The 20,077-nt window shown below is 52.7% G+C and overlaps 2 protein-coding genes across 6 annotated transcripts in view; one reads left to right on the top strand and one right to left on the bottom strand.

The window, feature by feature from the left end:
* GSN (gelsolin) overlaps window positions 1-15,863 on the top strand; it is a 59,465-nt gene extending 43,602 nt beyond the window's left edge. For all 5 annotated transcript variants that reach the window (XM_088838327.1, XM_088838328.1, XM_088838329.1 and 2 more), the window contains 11 exons: window positions 2,472-2,604; window positions 3,033-3,121; window positions 4,091-4,306; window positions 6,283-6,416; window positions 8,990-9,080; window positions 10,014-10,184; window positions 10,816-10,990; window positions 12,735-12,859; window positions 13,076-13,153; window positions 14,796-14,856; window positions 15,446-15,863. In XM_088838327.1, the coding sequence (XP_088694453.1) occupies window positions 2,472-2,604; window positions 3,033-3,121; window positions 4,091-4,306; window positions 6,283-6,416; window positions 8,990-9,080; window positions 10,014-10,184; window positions 10,816-10,990; window positions 12,735-12,859; window positions 13,076-13,153; window positions 14,796-14,856; window positions 15,446-15,615 (1,443 nt within the window). In that variant the 3' untranslated portion in view covers window positions 15,616-15,863. The remainder of the gene's footprint in view (window positions 1-2,471; window positions 2,605-3,032; window positions 3,122-4,090; window positions 4,307-6,282; window positions 6,417-8,989; window positions 9,081-10,013; window positions 10,185-10,815; window positions 10,991-12,734; window positions 12,860-13,075; window positions 13,154-14,795; window positions 14,857-15,445) is intronic.
* STOM (stomatin) overlaps window positions 15,718-20,077 on the bottom strand; it is a 39,924-nt gene continuing 35,564 nt past the window's right edge. Inside the window, exons 8-10 of the transcript XR_016037929.1 lie at window positions 17,107-17,358; window positions 16,679-16,866; window positions 15,718-16,219 (exon numbers count right to left, since the gene is read on the bottom strand). The gene's annotated coding sequence lies outside the window, so the exon portion shown is untranslated. The remainder of the gene's footprint in view (window positions 16,220-16,678; window positions 16,867-17,106; window positions 17,359-20,077) is intronic.

A 20,077-nucleotide genomic window follows, 5' to 3' on the forward strand; every position in this document is an offset into this window, starting at 1 on the left:
TTCAGGGAAATCCAGGAAAGTACTACAGAAGTGTGTGTGTGTGTGTTATGGGTAGTGACTTTGTTTATAATTTCTTCTCATGATTTTTAAAACCTGAATTAACATTGATCTTGAGCCAAGGATGTCTGACCTCCGAGCCTGTGATGCCTATGCTTGTGCCCTAAGCTTATTTGTGGTAAAATAACAGCAGAATGAGGTGCAGGTTCCTTTCACCACCACAGGAAAACCACAGTACTGATATTTATTCTGATATTGAAGTAATAGTACATACCCACTGTAAATACTAGGGTTGAGCAATACTCAAAAACATTAAAAAATAGAAATCAGTCTAATTTTACTATTTAAGATAACCAGTACTATTTACAAATGGGTTTTAATTACAAAAGTAACAATTCTCAATTTAAGAAAGTCAGCCTCCTCTCCTCCCCACTTCATGGGTTGCCATGGCTACATGGTTACCCTTTTGGTAAAGGAAACTCCAGATACAGCTTTCTGTTTTTCCATCTTTATTTGATATTAATAGATGCCAGGTAGTCATACTTTTCTGCGGCCTTGTTTTTTCCACCTGACCCTTTATAACGGCTGTGTAGCATTTTATTTTATGAAGGTGGAGATCTCTGCAGATCCCTAATTGATGGGCATCAGAATGCTTCCACCTTTTCTGTTTGCCAGCAATCTCTCTTTCTGCATGTGTGCTAAGTAAGGCATTAGGGGAGGTTTCCAGATGTGGATCGTCTGGGTCACAGACTGAATGATGAGTTGGTGATTGAAAATACTGGTCCTTGCACAGGGAACTATAGTCCATAACTTGTAGTAACCTCAGTGGAGAATAATCTCAAAGACTATATGTGTGTGTATGTGTAACTGAAACCCCAATACTTTGGCCACCTCACGCGAAGAGCTGACTCACTGGAAAATACTGATGCTGGGAAGGGTTGGGGGCGGGAGGAGAAGGGGACGACCGAGAATGAGATGGCTGGATGGCATCACCGGCTCTGTGGACATGAGTTGAGTGAACTCCGGGAGTTGGTGATGGACAGGGAGGCCTGGCGTGCTGTGATTCATGGTGTTGCAGAGTCGGACACGCCTGAGCGACTGAACTGAACTGAACGGATGTGTAGCTGAATCACCTTGTTGTGTACCCGAAACACTGTACACTAAGTAGTCAACTAAAGGTATACATTAAGAAAAAAAGAAACTGTTGACAGAATAGTTAAGCATGTTTAACTCCTCATTATGAGAATTTTTTGGTATATAGCAGTTACCATAAATGAGTGGCAAATAAAAGAAGGCGCTGCCTCTTGGGAGTTCCCTGGCTGCCAAGTGGTTTGGACTGTGGGCTTTCACTGCTGGGTCAGTCCCTAGGCAGTGAACCGATGTCTGCATTCAGCCGCGTGGCAGGACCAGGAAAAAGCAGAAACACGAAAATACCAGTTCTGGAGTTAGACTATCTGTACTACCCCAGGGAGGAAGGCTCTGCCATGAGAGGTAACTGACAGACACACAGGTTCTGGACTTAGACTGTCTGGCTTCGAGTCCCGATCTAGCACTTTCTCGCTGTGCAGGTGACTTCACCTCCCTGGGCCTTGGTTTCTTTGTGAATCAAACAGGGATAGTAGTAAGATTACCTATAGGGTTGTTGTAAGGATTAAAGGAGTTCTGTAACTGTAGAAGTTATTACATTTCATGAATGTTTTAGAACAGTGCCTGGCACAAAGTAAGTTTCCAATAAATGCAGAACACTTATTATTTAACTTCCTGTTGCGTGCTACTAAACTGCATTCCAGAAAGCTCCTCGATCACCCTCACCTGTTTACCCAAAGCCTTGTCAGCCCTGGGTACTGTCAAATCTTTTGAATTTTGACAAGTAGGGTACACTCAAAAAAGTTCAATGAACTTTTTATTTTGGAACAATTTTTAGATTTACAGTAAAATTGCAAAGATGGCACAGAAGGTTCCCATATACCCTTCACCCAGCTTCCCCTGAACATCTTAACATAACCAGGTATGTTTGTCAAAACTAAGAAACGTCGGTTCAATGCTGTTAACTAGACTACAACTTCATTCAGGTTTCCCCAGTTTTTCCTTCCAGGTCCCAGCCCAGTGTACCACACTGCAGGTAGCCCGCTTTACTTTTATTGTGTGCGTCCTGGTTTAAACCGATGAAGCTGACCGTCTTGTCATCGGCTGGGTGGTTGTTTGCCTGTGTCCCCTGCATCCCGCATTTGATTCCCCTTCCCTCTCTGGGTGCCATTTCCATTCCACACCCGTGTGCAGGTCACAGACGTGGTTGCGACAGGGTGGAAAAGGATAAACAAATCCCAAGTGAGCCTCAGGGCTGTGTTTCTCTGCAGGTCATTTGAGGTGGGGGCGGGGTGTCGGCCTCCGCAAGTGCGGGCTTGGGGGCACCTGTGGGCAGGCCGAGGTGGGGAAGGTCTCTCACGGGCCTGGGGCGCCCTCTCATCCCCCAGGTCTCCAATGGTGCGGGCACCATGTCGGTCTCCCTCGTGGCTGATGAGAACCCCTTCGCCCAGGGGGCCTTGAGGTCAGAGGACTGCTTCATCCTGGACCATGGCAAAGACGGGAAGATCTTTGTCTGGAAAGGTACTGGGGCGAAGGGAAGGGCTCCAACAGGGTCTTACACAGGTGCCCCTGCAGCCTTGCAGGAACTTGGCTCGTGAGCCTGGGGCAGACGAGGGAGGCTGAGTGGCCTTGGTCAAGTCACTTAACGCCTCTAAGACCCTGACTTCCTTATATGCACATGAGGACAGAAGGTTGCTGTGTGGGTTAAATGCAGCAAGTTGTGTATAGTTCGGAGCTCAGTCAGTGGGTGCATGTGCTCGCAGTCATTAGCCAGGACCCCTCGCTGGACCCCCGAGAGCTCATGGCGTGATCAGCTCTGGGGCCTCTGGCCTTGGCTGTCCACGGTCTAGGAGCAAAAGGGAGGGAGGTCTGTCTTCTGCTCTCCCTGGGCCATTGCACGCTGGGGTGCAGCACTGACCCCAGGCCCCTTGCTCGCCTTCTGCCGACAGGCAGGCAGGCCAACACCGAGGAGAGGAAGGCCGCCCTCAAAACAGCCTCCGACTTCATCTCCAAAATGGACTACCCCAGGCAGACCCAGGTGAGCCAGGAGCCAGGTGGGACAGCGAGAGTGGGCCTAGCGGGGTGAAGGCTGGGTTGAGGGGGTGTCCTGTGCTCAGCTTGGACGGGGTGCCTGAGGCTCCCTGGAGGACCCCGGCCGGGTGGCCTCTGCCCTCGGGGGACTCCGGCTCAGCCGCGACCTCTCTTCCTCTGCCCTTGGGGGCTCTGGCTCAGCCGTGACCTCTCTTCCTCTGTCCCTGCCGGTGGCCTCTGCCCTCCGGGGGCTCCGGCTCAGCCGCGACCTCTCTTCCTCTGCCCTCCGGGGGCTCCGGCTCAGCCGCGACCTCTCTTCCTCTGCCCTCCGGGGGCTCCGGCTCAGCTGCGACCTCTCTTCCTCTGCCCTCCGGGGGCTCCGGCTCAGCCGCGACCTCTCTTCCTCTGCCCTCGGGGGCTCTGGCTCAGCCGTGACCTCTCTTCCTCTGTCCCTGCCGGTGGCCTCTGCCCTCCGGGGGCTCCGGCTCAGCCGCGACCTCTCTTCCTCTGCCCTCGGGGGCTCTGGCTCAGCCGTGACCTCTCTTCCTCTGTCCCTGCCGGTGGCCTCTGCCCTCCGGGGGCTCCGGCTCAGCCGCGACCTCTCTTCCTCTGCCCTCCGGGGGCTCCGGCTCAGCCGCGACCTCTCTTCCTCTGCCCTCCGGGGGCTCCGGCTCAGCCGCGACCTCTCTTCCTCTGCCCTCCGGGGGCTCCGGCTCAGCCGCGACCTCTCTTCCTCTGCCCTCCGGGGGCTCCGGCTCAGCCGCGACCTCTCTTCCTCTGCCCTCCGGGGGCTCCGGCTCAGCCGCGACCTCTCTTCCTCTGCCCTCCGGGGGCTCCGGCTCAGCCGTGACCTCTCTTCCTCTGCCCTCGGGGGCTCTGGCTCAGCCGTGACCTCTCTTCCTCTGTCCCTGCCGGTGGCCTCTGCCCTCCGGGGGCTCCGGCTCAGCCGCGACCTCTCTTCCTCCGTCCCTGCCAGGTTTCTGTCCTTCCTGAGGGCGGCGAGACCCCGCTGTTCAAACAGTTCTTCAAGAACTGGCGGGACCCAGACCAGACGGACGGCCCGGGCCTGAGCTACCTCTCCAGCCACATTGCCAACGTGGAGCGCGTGCCCTTCGACGCGGCCACCCTGCACACCTCCACCGCCATGGCCGCCCAGCACAGCATGAATGACGACGGCCGAGGGCAGAAGCAGGTGCCTGGGGCGGGGCCGTGTCGAGGCGCCTGCCTTCTCCCTCCCTGGCACCTCTGGCCTGCCTCTCCTCTGAGGATGTTTCTCTAGGAGGTTTTGACCACAGTTTTGATGGGTGGAATTCTTTTGTCTTGCTTGAGTTTTACAGCCAACATGCCCTAAGCCCCTGCTGTCCTGCAGGCTCCCTGCCGAGTGTCTGAGACCCTGCCATGCCCATGAAGAACACATAGTCTGGGAGGGGTGGTGGCCACAGCTGGTTGCTGAGGCCTGTGTGGTCAGTGGAAGGTGGGAGGTGCACAGGGACGCTGGGAATGCAGGAAGGGCAGTGAAGCTGGGTGGTTGGGGCAGTCTTCACAGAGATGGGGACCCTAGGGTGGGGCCTCAGAGTATGAGGAGGAGTTTGCTGCCAGAGTAAGAGTGGGTATTCGGGCAGGGGGCTGTCCTGGGAGCCTGGTGGTGATGATAGTCTCAGGGGAGGGCCTTAAATTCCTTGTCCAAAGGTGTGGCCTTGATTCTGTATCAACCATTAGGTGCTAGTGAGGGTTTTGAGTTTTTTTTAATTTTCTTTTTTTAAAGGCAGAAATGTGACAGGCTCGGTTCTGTGCTTCCAGAACTCGCTGTGGAAATGAGTTAGAGACAGGAGGATGAGCATAGAGGCCTCATGCGGAGGCCGTTACAACAGTTTAGGGAAGAGGAGACGGCCTTGAGAGCAAGACGTTCACAGTGAAGATGGACAGGCGGGGAGTGTTCAGAGATGTTTAGGAGGCAGAATTAGCTTCAAACATTGATTCCATCCTACATAATAGAAATGGCCAAAATGTTCATTTTAATTTATTACTGGTTTTGTCATTGGTTCATTAGTTCAGTGGGAGGATGCAATGAAAATGATTCAGGATAGGGCAATGTGGAAAGAGCCCTGGCAGCTCAGCTGTATGGTCTTGGGCAAGTTACTTAACCTTTTTGAATCTCACTTTCCTCATCTGTGAAATGAAGCTTAAGTTAAATGTTAGTCCCTGGACTATAGCCCACCTGGCTCCTCTGTCCATTGGCAAGAATACTGGAGTGGGTTGCCATTCCCTTCTCCAGGGGATCTTCCAGACCCAGAGGTCAAATGCAGGTCTCCTGCATCGCAGGGAGATGTATTTACTGTCTGAGCCACCCAGGAAGCCCCTGGTAAAATGAAGGTTGGTCCCACTCCATCACCTTCAACAATTTTCAAGGTTCAAAGATTCTATTTGCCAGGACTTGCAGCACCACCAGGTGGCGCTGCAGGGCTTCGTGACCACTTGGAAAACCGTGTCACCGGAGCTCTGCAAAGAGATCTGCCAGCAGGAGCCATTCTGCTGTCATTAGTGATGACCCTGCCTCTGCAGGTGACATCTAAAATCCAGACAACTTTCTGATGCAGCTAATGGCAACATTACTACTCATCATCGTCACCATAATTATTATTAAGAGTAGCCGCCACCAGCAGAGCCATCATCCTGTGCCAAGCACTGTGCTAGACTCATGAATTAGCTCATTTGATCCTTACAATTTCCCTTATTATTCCCATTTTTCAGATCAGGAAACTGAGGCTCATAGACATTAAGCAAGTTGTCCAAGGGCGCACAGCCTGCAAGGGGTAGAGCCTGATTTGGTTCCAGGCCGTATATTGATTTGTCCCCTGAGCCTGGGTTGCTCTGTGCAACACGCACCAAAAGCATTTTCTAAATCCCACCACGCAGCTACCAGTCCCTGGGCTGCTCTCAATAGGAGGAAGTACAGGGCGAGCAGCGGGGCACTGTCAGGATCTGGAACAGAAGACCTGGGTTTGGATCTTGGTGGCTCGGTGATTCCAGCAAGTTATTTAACTTGAGGCTGAGTCCGAGGGCAATCCTGTGGTGTAACCGCTACCCAGCACCCTCTGGTTTCTCAGCTGGTCAGAGTTGGGGGCCGGGAATGGCGCCCGATGTCTGAGCCCAGCTTTGCTCTCGTAGATCTGGAGAATTGAAGGTTCCAACAAAGTGCCTGTGGACCCCGCCACGTACGGACAGTTCTACGGCGGTGACAGCTATATCATTCTGTACAACTACCGCCATGGCAGCCGCCAGGGACAGATCATCTACACCTGGTGAGGGTCGGGGTCCTGTGCCTGGGGCGGAGCTGGGGGCCCACGCTGGGAGCATGGCCACAGGCTGGGGCGGAGGCCAGGGCTGAGGGAAGCTTGCAGGTGTGCGAGCCTGAACCAGGACAGCCGTGCTGCCTGGGAAAGGCTCTTGTCCCCGGGGCGAGACTGCCGGTCTCATTTCTCAAAACACACTGTAAACTTATCTCATAAAAGCATCACATGTCCATTGCAGGAGAGACGTGGGGACTAGGGAGAAACGAACAGAAAATCGCTCCCTCAATTCCACTCTAAGTCCTGCTTATCCTCTGATGTTTTCTAACTAAAGATTATTTTTAATTCTTTAAAGAGAGATGACACAGTCACAACTTCTCCCACCTTGCTCTAAACCCCTCACTCTGTGGGTGCCTGCTTTCGTTCAGTTCAGTTCAATCGCTCAGTCGTGTCCGACTCTCCGCGACCCCATGAATCACAGCACACCAGGCCTCCCTGTCCATCACCAACTCCCGGAGTTCACTCAAACTCATGTCCATTGAGTCAGTGATGCCATCCAGCCATCTCATTCTCTGTCATCCCCTTCTCCTCCCGCCCCCAATCCCTCCCAGCATCAGAGTCTTTTCCAATGAGTCAACTCGTCACATGAGGTGGCCAGAGTATTGGAGTCTCAGCTTTAGCATAAGTCCTTCCAATGAACACCCAGGATTGATCTCCTTTAGAATGGACTGGTTGGATCTCCTGCAGTCCAAGGGACTCTCAAGAGTCTTCTCCAACACCACAGTTCAAAAGCATCAATTCTTCGGCGATCAGCTTTCTTCATGGTCCAACTCTCACATCCATACATGACCACAGGAAAAACCATAGCCTTGACTAGACGGACCTTGGTTGGCAAAGTAATATCTCTGCTTTTTAATATGCTATCTAGGCTGGTCATAACTTTCCTTCCAAGGAGTAAGAGTCTTTTTATTTCATGGCTGCAATCAGCATCTGCAGTGATTTTGGAGCCCAAAAAATAAAGTCTGACACTGTTTCCACTGTTTCCCCATCTATTTCCCATGAAGCGATGGGACCAGACGCCATGACCTTCCTTAGTCTCTTGTATATCCTTCCAGTCATTCTTACGCAGACAAAGCAAATCTGACCCCGGATTCCTAGGTCTCCTCCCCTCCTTATGCAAAAGATGGCACACTATGTATATTGTCCTGCACTTTGCTTTTTTTTTTTTCCAGTTAATACTTCCTGGAGCTCAGACTGTGTCAGTCCATAGAGAGCTTCCTTACTCTTTTTTTTTACAGCCACATAATATTCCATCGTGTGTTTATTTAACAAATTCCCTGCTGATGCATATTTGCTTTGATTCCAGACTCCTACTATTACAGGCACTGCTATGATTAGTTGGCTTAAACAAACATCGTTTTGGATGCGTAGAGAAATATCCTTAGAGTGAGTTCCCAGAAGTTGGGTTGCTGGCTCTGGCAGTGCGTGCGCTCGTCATTTTGATAGATAGCACCCCGTTTCTCTGGATGAACCTTGTAGCATTTGCATTTTCACCAGTGACAAATGAGAGTATGTTTCCTTGTGGTCTCACTGGTAGACGGTGTTAGTACACTTTTGCTGTTTGTCAACTTTAGAGTTGATAAAATGATATCTCAGTATAATATTTTTCAGTTTGTTTCTCTTACTGTGCAATCTCCAACTTTTTAAAGGTTGACTAATGGGTTTCTTCTTTTTTAAACTTGACGTTTTGAAATGACTTGCTGAAAAGTTGCAAAAACAGTACAGACAGTTTCCATGTACCTGTTACACAGTTCCCTCTAAGGTCACCTCTTACTTAACCATGGTTCAGTTTTCAAAACCGGGAAATTAACATTGTTGCAAGACCGTTTACTCCTCCATAGACCTTTCTTGAATTTCACCAGTTCTCCCACTAATGTCCTTTTTCTGGTCTAGGATCCAACCCAGGGTCTCACGCGGTGTTTAGTCATCACGTGTCCTCGGTGGCGTTCAATCCTCGTGTGACAACAGTCCCTCATTCTTCACTCTTCTTTCCCAGTTTCGACGCTGTGGAAGAGCGTTAGTCTTGTTCTGTGGGCTGCCTCTCAATCTGACAACCTCAGACTTTTAAAAGCAGCTTGAAAGAAATGTTTCTGGACTAGGTATTAATAATGCACACATGGTACGAAATTCACGAGAAGGCTTTTAAAACATTTTCTTTGATCAGCACGTTGATTTGTTAGATTGCTTATGCAGATAACACAGGTTCGTTATGGGAAGTTTAGATGGCGGAGGGAGAGGTGAGGCAGAAAGCCCCCCACCGCGCATCTCCCCGCGGGGCGGGTTTAGGACACGGAGGTCCACTGGTTGTGGTCAGATCTCTGTAAGAAGATGAGAGGCCGAGCCGGGGTTTGTGCTGTGTTGGTTTGGTTCCTGGCTCTGGTTCCTTTCAGAGAAATCTCTTTTCCTCTCTATATGTCAGTTTCATTACCTGTAATCTGGAGATTTGCGGGTTTCTCAGGCCCAGGGTGACAGACGGGCCCCAGCTTCTGTGCAAACCGAGGTGCTGAGGTTCACTTCCCTTCCAGGCAGGGCGCCCAGTCCACCCAGGATGAGGTCGCCGCCTCAGCCATCCTGACCACTCAGCTGGACGAGGAGCTGGGAGGGACGCCCGTGCAGGTGAGCCCAGCCCGCTGTTCACTCATCTGACCGTCCCTCATCCCACCCATCCATCCTTTTGACAGACTTTTATGCAGGATGCGGACGCTGCGTCTGCAAACGTGAACATACAGATAGATCCTCCCCCCGGCCCCCAGCCCCGCCCTGCCCTGAACCGCTGTGATGTGGTTTATTACAGTCTAGTCCTGGGAGAAAGAGGTTCATCAGATATGCAGGCAGAGGATGTACGATCACATGTGGCCTGAATTCTCACCAGCAGGGTGGAGCTGGGGTCTGACCCAGCTCTGACCCAGCAGCGGCGGCTCTTGCTGGGAAGGGACCACGAACGACCATGTGAGGCGATCCGGATTCAGGCAGCACGGGTCACAGCTGGAATCTGAGTGACCCGGGCACACAGGGCAGGGCCAGATGGGGCCTCCTCTCAGACCTCCTTGTCCCTTCCTCCCACCGCCAAGCCCTTGACCGCAGTCTGCACTGGCTCTGCAGGAGGGCTGTCTCCAGACCTGGAAGGCTCTTTTCTCACCACTCTGCCAGCTTTCTTGGCCGAGGCTGACGTCACAATCCGGGAAGAATGTCCATGAACCATCCCTGGGCTTCCATTTAAGGGAATATTTGCAAACATGGGCTCTCTGGGTTCTTGGACTAGACCCAGCCTCGGCCAGGCCAGGCCTTGTGGGAGGAGAAACGCCAAAGCAGTGCCTGGGAGACCTCAGCCAGTAGGGCTGTCTCCAGCCCTCCTGCACCTCCTGTTCCCCGACCGGCCCCTGCGTGCTGTAGGGTCACGCCCCACTCCGCACACAGACCCAAGCATGACGGGCTTATTTGGGGGTGAGCCTGGGCCATGCCAGCTGCTCTGAGCTGGAGCCCAGTGTGTGCGCACAGGACGATGCTCCCACGCCCCTTTCCTGACCTGCTCTCCCGTCTCCCTCTCAGAGCCGTGTGGTCCAAGGCAAGGAGCCCGCTCACCTCATGAGCCTGTTTGGCGGGAAGCCCATGATCATCTACAGGGGCGGCACCTCCCGTGAGGGTGGGCAGACGGCCCCTGCCAGCACCCGCCTCTTCCAGGTCCGGGCCAGCAGCTCTGGAGCCACCCGAGCCGTGGAGGTAATGCCCCAGGCCCTGGACCCCTGGCAGGATCAGCCTCTCAGAAACCTCCCAGGCCTGATGGACAGGTCTCTGGGCACAGGATCGGGTGGGGTTGGCTGAGGGGCTAAGAAGCAGCTTTTTGTACCTCCCTGCCCTCGCAGCAGGATTGTATGTCTTAGATTTCCCCTTTTTTCAAGAATGCCCAGTGTCCCTTGCATACCTTCCATGACGGGCAAGTCACTACCTAACAGATAGTCCATTCTTCACAATCTGGATGTTGTTCTTGATTCCTTTCCAGTTGGCTGCTATCCCTTTTATGGTGGAAGGTGCAGAAGCTGAACATGATCCTATTGAGCAGCCTAGAGGACAATGGGATTATCACCTCCTTTGTTCTAGGCGCTCAGCTTCTATTAATGCATCCCAGATTTCTAGAACCTCCTTGGCTAAGCACAGTGCATTCTTGACTCATGGGAGTCAGCTCAGTCCCTCAGTGTCCAGAGTCCTGGTCCTCAGCTTTGATGGGTGCACGCTCTCTCCTCCAAGTCCACCCTTAAGAGCTGCTCTTGCTGCAGCGTCTCCTGGGCTGCGAGGAGGGGCTGAAACCTTTTTGCCTGTTTGCTGATTGATTAATTGAGCGCTGCCCTCCCAGGTGATGCCCAAGGCTGGCGCGCTGAATTCCAACGATGCCTTTGTCCTGAAAACCCCCTCGGCCGCCTACCTGTGGGTGGGTGCAGGAGCCAGCGAGGCAGAGAAGACCGGGGCCCTGGAGCTGCTCAGGGTGCTTCGGGCCCAACCCGTGCAGGTGGCAGAAGGCAGCGAGCCAGGTAGGAGCGAGGGGCGGAGGGGCCTGCTGCTCTCGGGGGTTGGAGCTGCTGCGTTCCCGCCTCCTGTCTGCTCAGGGCTTTCATTATCCACCTCCTGCCTCAGCACTTGTCCCCTAACATGTGTTCATTAAAGTGGGTGAAATGAAAAGGGAGCTTCCCTGCTGGCTCAGACAGTAAGGAATCCACCTGCAATGCAGGAGACCTGGGTCCGATCCCCCGGTCAGGAAGATCCCCTGGAGGAGGGCGTGGCAACCCACTCCAGTATTCTTGCCTGGAGAATCCCACGGACAGAGGAGCCTGGCGGGCCACCGTCCACGGGGTCACAAAGAGTTGGACACGACTAACACATACACACAAGATGAAAATGGGAATGTGGTTGGTGAGAGGGAGGCATCTGGGAGTTAGAGAAAGCAGAGCTCCGTGTGGGCTGGGGCAGGCGGGGAAGGCAGCTGGAGTGGGGCTCACTTGCGGGAAGGCTGTGAAAGACTGCAGGTGGCAGCATCAGCCTCATGGGGGCTGCGGTCTGTCCCAACCTTGAGAAGCTTCGTGGACAGAAATGCCACAAGCCTGCTTTGTTTCCAGAGCGTGGGTCAGGAGCGCTTCTGTCATGCTGACCCTAGATCCTTCCCGCATTACTCTCAAGCTCTCTCTTGCCTGATGCTAAGCAGAAACGGGGAAGAAGAGCTCGGCCTAGAGTCACATGGTCCACTGAGAGCGCGTGAAAGAAGGGACGCGTTCGGCGTCCGCGGGGTCTCATTTGGTGGCCACTAGAAATACTACTCGGAGAAGGCACTGGCATTCCGCTCCAGTGCTCTTGCCTGGAGAATCCCATGGACGGAGGAGCCAGGGGGCTGCAGTCCGTGGGGTCGCTAAGGGTCGGACACGACTGAGCGACTTCACTTTCACTTTTCACTTTCACACATTGGAGAAGGAAATGGCAACCCACTCCAGTGTTCTTGCCTGGAGAATCCCAGGGACGGGGGAGCCTGGTGGGCTTCCGTCTGTGGGGTCGCACAGAGTCGGACACGACTGAAGTGACTCAGCAGCAGCAGCAGCAGTCATGTTTATGGGCTTCCCTTGGTGACCCAGTGGTAAAGAATCCACCTGCCAATGAAGGAGACTCAAGTTCGATCCCTGGGTCGGGAAGATACCCTGGAGAAGGAAATGGCAACCCACTCCAGTATTCTTACCTGGGAAATCCTGTGGACAGAGGAGCCTGGTGGTTAGTCCATGCGGTTGGAAAAGAGTCAGACATGACTTCGCGACTAAACCACCACCAGTCACATGCTTAAGTTAATGTATATTTAAATGTGACTGGTGGGAAAATGCATTTAAATATAAATGGCACATATGGCACAGATATAGGGAACTGGAGTCAGATAAGGGGGCTTTACTTCGTGCCATCTGTGTGACGCTGGGCGAGCAGCTTGGCCTCTCTGAGCCTCAGCTGCCTCGCTTGTCGAGCGGGGTAATTATCCCCGTCCCGCAGTGCTCTCATCAGTCTCAGACCAGAGGTAGTGCTGGCTCTGTGTCTGCTGCCAAGTCTGCCCTCCCTGGGCCTCTGTTTCATCACCATCGAGTCCCTCAGGCCCTTTCCTTCTTTGTCACTCTGGGGTTGTAAGATGCCGGGTGGTGGTTGAGAGCACTTGGCTGTGCTAAGGCAGCATTTGTCCCAGAGTCTAAGGGGAAGTGCTGGAGGGGGGAGGTGGCATCAGCTGGTAACTGGCGTGGCCTCCCCTCGCAGACAGCTTCTGGGAGGCCCTGGGTGGGAAGGCCGCCTACCGCACGTCCCCACGGCTGAAGGACAAGAAGATGGACGCCCACCCTCCTCGCCTCTTCGCCTGCTCCAACAAGATCGGACGTTTCGTGGTGAGTCCCAGAGGAGGCCCGAGGTTGCTCCCTCTGCTCGCCCCTCGGGAGGTGTTTTCCAGGGAGCAAGCTGAGGCAGGGAGAGACCTTCTGACGACCCAGTAAAGACCCCCCACAGGCGGGAGCCAGCTCAGCAGCTCCCCATGGAGGGGACAGAGAGCTGGGGGAAGGCGGCTTGCAGGTGGGCTGTCATTAACCCCTTCCGTCCCTTCCTAGATCGAAGAGGTCCCCGGCGAGCTCATGCAGGAAGACTTGGCCACTGATGACGTCATGCTTCTGGACACCTGGGACCAGGTAACGGACAGTCCCACAAGTAGCTGCCCTCCCCGAGCGCCATGTCCTCATCTGCAGCGTGGAGTGATGGCGCCTACCTTGCATAATCCCAGCAGATGAGAGGCAGATAGAATCCCCTTGCCAATAGCAAAGCACCTTAGAAAGGCCAATCAGATGACCAGCGTTCTTTCCCAGGCCTTAGGGGAACATGAACTCTTACTTTGAACCTGTTGGTAAAGAAAGTTGGACTTTGGTTCACATCTCATGCAGGTGTAATCTCTCACTTGGAAGGAGACATTCCCCTGTCCCCAAGGGCCTTGCGTCTGCGTGGGGGATGGCAGTCAACAGCCCTTCCTAGCAAGCTGTCTCCTCCCCAAGTTGTCAGGGTTGGACAGAGCAGCCATGCAGGTGCAAGACTGCCCTCCATCTGCCCGGCTTCTTCTTGGGCTCCCAGGTTGGAAGATCAATACCAAAAGGCTTGCAGTTTAGCCATTCAGCTGCTGGCAGCTTTGTTCCATTGGCTCCTTAATCTGCTTGTTCATCTGCTTGTTCATGCGCTCATTCAACACGCGTGAAGCATCACTGTCTTCCAGGCAGAATGCTGGGTTGCTGGGAGTCCTGTGATGAACAGGACAGACACCATGCATGACTGGTGTGGAGGGGCCCATGTAGCGGGCCACCGCTGTACACAAGTAAGGGCGAGTGTGTCTGCACCCATCGTGTGAATGGGCGCCCCTGGTGGCTCAGATGGTAAAGAGCCCACCTGCAATGCAGGATACCTGGGTTCAGCCCCTGGGTTGGGACAATCCCCTGGAAAAGGGAATGACTACCCCCACTCTAGTGTTCTTGGCTGGAGAACCCCATGGACAGGGGAGCTTGTTGGGCTTCAGTCTGTAGGGTTGCAAAGAGACACGACTGCGTGAAGAACACTTGCACGTTTTATGAGTGACAGGCATTCTTTAAAGTATGTTAGAGTCACATCAGAATAGATGACATGTAAAACTCAGCTGAGCTGATTTTTTGGTGTAACAGAGCTCGTCCTGAGACTCAAGACAGTGGTAGTGGTGATGTTTATTTCTCTTCCAAGGCTTAGACCCCTGTTGGCTCAGACCCTCAGCAGACTCTCAGGGCATGCTGGTTGGATGAATAAACCAGTGAGCATATGTTAGTATGCTCATTCGCTGGATAAGCAGATGCCCCGAAATGGATCATCCGTGAACGTCTAGAGAAGGGTCTCCGCGCTTGCTTGTGTTATTGACTGAAGCAGGCTGGGGTGGAGGATGTGAAGGTGCGGGGGAGCCGGAGGCAGGGCGGAACTTCCCATCATGGGGGCAGCTGCTGCTCAGCTTCACCCACCTGCGGGTGATCGTTGGTGCCAGATCCTCCCGTTCTCAAGGGGAACTGCAGAGCTGAATGTAATTATAACTCCACTCGTCTAAAGAGACACGCAGAGCACCCCCAGGGGCGGGCGGGCCCGCACGAGGGGTGTAGGTCGCCAGTTCCCCATGTCTGTCCCCATTCCTTCAGTCACAATCCGTGGGCTTGGTGGTTGGATGGAGGCGGCCCACACCTGGAACCTGCTTCTCTTCCTCCAGCAGCGAGCTGGCCCAGCGCCCCTCGTGCGGCCTCAGCTCACGCCTTCCCTTTCCCGCCTCTCCTCCAGGTCTTTGTCTGGGTTGGTAAGGATTCTCAGGAAGAGGAGAAGACAGAAGCCCTGACCTCTGGTGAGGACCCAGGCTTGCCTGCGGGGCTGTCTCGCACGGTGGGGTGGGAGCAGCTTCCTGTGCGGGTCTGGGAGTTCGTGACAGCGAGGTGGGGGCTTCCTCCCCCACAGCCAGTCCCTGGTGAGCCCTCCCTGGGTGGTGAGAGAACAGCTTGGTTCCTGCAGAAGCTGTAGGTCACACCAAGAGGAAGAGGCAGATAGAAGCTGCTTCGGGTTCCCAGGATGCCCAGGGACTAACTGCATCTGGATTTAGATGCAGGAAAGCAGATCTCTGGTAGCTGAGTAGAGTCTGATTTGGGAGCTGGAAATCCAAAAGCTGGTTTCTCTAATGCCCTCCAGTAGGGGATGCTAGAGAAAAATGAGGCACGCTTTGTGAAGCTGGAGGTTAAACTGTGACCCCTGGCCCTTCCTGTGTTTCTGGGTGGGGCAGAGAAGGAGTCACGTGGTTGTCGTTGCCTTTAAGGAATGGTGGTGTCCAGGGGAGGGGTTGGGTGTTAGGGGCAGTGGGGCCAAAACCACGTCAGGCATGGAACCACCTCTCCTTGGTGACGGAGACACTGAGGATTCTTCTCCTGCCTGTGTGTCTGCAGCTAAGCGGTACATCGAGACGGACCCAGCTAATCGTGACAGGCGGACCCCCATCACCGTGGTGAAGCAGGGCTTCGAGCCTCCCTCGTTCGTGGGCTGGTTTCTCGGCTGGGATGACAACTATTGGTCTGTGGATCCCTTGGACAGGGCCCTCGCTGAGCTGGCTGCCTGAGGAAGGCAGGTACCCCCCACCGTCACCAGTCAGTGCCTTTCAGAACTGTCCATCCTTCAAGAAGACCTATAGTGAGCAGAGTCAGCCTGCTGTGTGTGTGTGGTTGGTTTTTTTCTTTTTCCTTTTATTTTTCTTTTTTTTACTGTAGCCAAAAACAGCCCTGCAAAATTCAGGGTTCTTGCAGAATTGTCTCAAGTGTCTGTGCTTTTGGAAATTGAATTCAATAAAAAGCTTTTTGAAGTGTGTAACCTGCTGTGGCTCAGTTTGTCCTGAGAAGTGTCCTTCTCACTGTTCTGAGAAGGGTCCAGGGGGTGGGGGGGGATGGTGTGCCTGTGCCTGTGACCCAGTGAATGAGCTTCTTTCAACCCACATATAAATCTGGTCCTCCAAGAAGCGGATGCCAAGATGAGATGGAATGGGCAGAGACTGGACTAGGGGGAGAGTGCTTGGATGGGAGGAGATTGAGAGGCAGCCAGGGAAGGCTGGGGAGCCTTCAGACAGATTCCATCTGACCCCACGTGAAGCAGGGAGGAGGCGGGGTTGGGTGGACGCATCTTAGACCGCTGTGCAGTGCAGGAGGCTTTTGCATAGCTGTTGGGGAGTCCTGAGCCAAAGTAAAAAAAAAAAAAACTTAATGGCATAGTCCCATTTTTGTTGCTAATTTCTCATTTTGATCATTTGCAAACTCATTTGATCAAATCTCATTTGATCATTTGTATAATTCAGTAGCGTTAAATACACTGACAGTGTTGTGGAGCTGTCCCCACCATCTCCACCCAAACCTTTTTCATAATCCCCAACTTAGATTTATACCGTGTGCCCATGAAACAAGAACTCCTTCCCCCTTCCTACTTCCTGTCTGCCCCGGGGAACCTTTATTGCACTTTCTGTCTCCATGAATTTGCCTGTTCTAGGTACGTCGTCGAAGTGGAATCATGCATTTGTCTCCTGTCTGGCTTATTTCACTTAGCTTGATGTTTTCAAGATTCATACATTTTACAGCCCATGAAGTAACTGCGTTCCTTTTTGTGGCTGAACACTGTTCCCTTGTGTTTGTACATACCATTTCATTTATGCTTTCGTTCATCGATGGGCACTCAGATCCTTTCCACCTTTTGGCTGCTGTGAATAATGCCTCTGGGGGTCTTCCCTGCTGGTCCAGTGGTTAAGAATCCGTCTTCAATGTGGGGGATGCAGGTTCAGACCCTGGTTGGGGATGCTGCAGGGCAACTAAGATCCCATGTGTCGCAGCTGAGAGTTGATGCAGAAAAATAAATAGATTAAAAAAAAAAGACAAAACAATGCTACTCTGAATGTTGGTGTACAAATATTTGTTTGATTCAGAATGTTCTGGAGCCCATCAGCCAACAAAGGCATTGAAGGTCTCCCAGGAGCGGATGAAGTGCGTCTAATCCCCCTCAGGGAGGCACAGCCTTGGAGCACTGGGGGCAAGGAATTCAAGGCCAGCAGCGGGACCCTAGAGTCACTTACATTCCTGGGGGCAGGAAGCGGGCAAGGTGCCCTGCCCTGGAGCATCTGCCCGACTCTTCCTCATTCCCTCCACTTGCCACGAGGGTTTCTGCTGACAGGAGGTACCCAGGATGCTCTCCCAGTTTGCAGAGCGGGTGAGGGCCTTTGTGCCCTTTTCGGTTCCCCAGACCCTGACTCTTTGCTCATGCTCAGCTTGTCACAGAGTCCTGTTAGGCGGTTAGAGTAGGAAATAGGAGTCCAGAATGCCGGTGGCTAAAAGACAAGGAGGGGAAAAGGCCATGAAAATAGGACAAAGGAAGGTCCGAGGACGGGAGTGAGGACCTCAGGCAGAACAAACAGCACTCTCAATTTCCATAGCCCAATTTAGTAGGGCAGGCCCAGGTGGAGGAAAAAGCGTGTAAACAGCGGAGCCAAAGGGCCGGGGGTCGTGCATGAGCTCTCTCTCCTCTTCGCGTCTTTCAGGTCGGCACGCCTTCATGCCTCGAGGATGTCATTTTCCTTTATTTTCTAAATAAAACTGAGCTGTAACACTGCGCTGTAACGCCGTCTGAGAGTTGTGATGCGCTGAGGGCTTTAACGTCTGTCGCTTCAAATTTTTGTTGTGACGAGACAGAACCGAGGAAATCACACGCTCCCCTGACAGTCCCTGTTAGACATTTCCACGAACTTGTGTCTCTAAGCCTTTTTTCCATGGAGATCCCAAATCAGTCCAAAGAGCTGAAGAGGGACAAGCCCCTCCCGTCCCCTCTATCTTTCCGGTCTTTTCTCTGCTGTTTTCTTTTGTTCCATGCCACCTCCCTTTCCCCCATCTCCCAAGCTACAGAGTGAAAACTCCCTGCAGAGGGTGTGGAAGAACAGAAGCCAGTGCGAGGGTTTCTGTGGTGGGAAGGGCGTGTGTGTGTGTGTGTTTACAACATTGTTTCCAAAGCTGGCTGATCACCCAAACTGCCTAGGGAGCTTTTTAAAAGTGTAAGATTCCCCGGGGGGAGCCCTACCTTGAGAGTCTGATTCATCGCACAAGTGACGAATGTAGTGGGGAAGGAATTTTCCAGGTGACACACAGTCGTGGTGGGAGGTGGGCCCAGTCACGTCAGGCGGCTGTGTTGTGTTGTGGGCTTGGTTGCTCAGTTGTGTCTGACTCCTTGCAACCCCATGGACTGTAGTCCGCCAGGCTCCTGTCCATAGGGGTTCTCCAGGCAAGAATTCTGGAGTGGGTTGCCATTTCCTCCTCTAGGGAATCTTTCCAACCCAGGGATGGAACCCACATTGTGAGCAGATTCTTTATTGTCTGAGGCAGGGTGTGCAGCAGCCCAGAGACGGAGCTGGAGGGAGGCTGCTGTGCTCAGGGACAAACAGCAGGAATTGCGGGCTGGGGAGTAGGGGAGGGGGGAGTCGAGGGCAGAAGCCGGGGAAGCCGAGAATTCATAGAGGGCCTCAAAGTCTCAGTGAGGGGGTTGGCCTTGATCTTGTAATGCCTGCCTTTATTCCAGAAGGCCAGTTTCAGGGTCAAAGCAATCAACATGACAAATGTGAAATTCTGGAACAAAGGAGCCTTTACCACCTGGAGCTTGTAGGGCTTCCTTAGAGGAGGCAGGCCTGTTGAGATAGCTCCCAGTCCTGGCAACGTGTGGGAGGCCCAGCACAGGTGAACCTGCCCTGCAGTTCTCATTTCCATTTATTGGCATTCAAGGAAGTTTATTGGCCAATTTCCGTTTATTGATGTCTGTGGCTTCAGAGAGACCCGAGGGCTCAGAGAAAGGAGGTTGCCTGAGGCAACTGAATTGCTTCAGCTCCATATTTTTTCTCGCAAAGGCAAAATGATGAGTTGGGAACACTATCACTTCAACCACATATTTTTCTCTTCCTAATGGTTTTTGAGAGACGGTGGATTCCATCAGGTACGATGGAGAAGTCATTGCAAAATGCCATGAAATGCCCAAGTGCCAAGGGGGTGTCTCCTGGAAAGAGGTTGGCCTGGGCTTAGAACCTGAATCCTATCTTGGAAAATTCAGTTGAGTAGATAACATATTTATGCCAGGCCGTGTGCACAGCACTAAGGATAGGACAGAAAATTTATGTGAGCTTCAGCTTCCCCCTCTGCAAAACGGTAATGTCTTTGTACAGTGCCTAACCAGAGTGGTCACAATGGAGGGGTTGAGAGCTGGACTTTGAAGTCAGACCTGGGTTCAAGTCAAATTCAGTGATTTTAAAACTGGGATCAATAGAATTCTACGAGGTGCTTCAGTGATTTTACAATTTGATTGAAATTTAGTTTTTAAAGTGGTGACAAATATCACAGACACTTGAAACAAAATGGAGAAACTGAAGGTAGAGCTTCATCTAAGGACATAATCGCCTTTCGTAACTCCAATTAATTTTTTTCAATGCAGCCTCATTGATTGACATTAAGTAAATGTTAGAAATGTGAACTTGAGAATTTAATTCGTTTACTTTGGAGTTGCCTTTGAAAAAACAGGCGGGAAGGTTGCTGCTAAAAAGAAGTTTGGAAATAGGTGGTTCACTATTTCCTAGCAGTGACCTTGTGAAGAAACCCAGTGTGAAGATCAGAGATATTTTGAAAGGCTGTGTAACCTCAGAGATCTGTGGAACCCTGATTTCCTCCCACTCAGGTGAGTGTGTTGTACCATGCTGGGGCTACAAATTCCCAATCGGCTTCTTGCACTTGGACTAAAGTTTAAGGCCTGCTTGGCTATGAATACACAATTTCATTGTCAAGTAGTCAAATCTGAATTAGGACAGTGTTGAACGTTGTGCTCTGCGCATAACATGGCTGTTGGCGGTGGTGCGTGCATGGGCGTGGTGGCGTCAGGCAGTCCACACAAGGACACGGCAGACCCCTCGGAGTCCCTGCTGGCAGGCAGAGCCATGGCTGGATCTCAGGCCTGCTGCTGAACTCCAGGTCCTCCTCGGTAACATGGGGATACAAATGCAGCTCATCAAGCTGTTTTGA

Source organism: Moschus berezovskii, chromosome 7, assembly GCF_049115385.1.
Source record: "Moschus berezovskii isolate FMDL1 chromosome 7, NW_MosBer_1.0, whole genome shotgun sequence".
In the NCBI taxonomy this organism is placed as follows: domain Eukaryota; kingdom Metazoa; phylum Chordata; class Mammalia; order Artiodactyla; family Moschidae; genus Moschus; species Moschus berezovskii.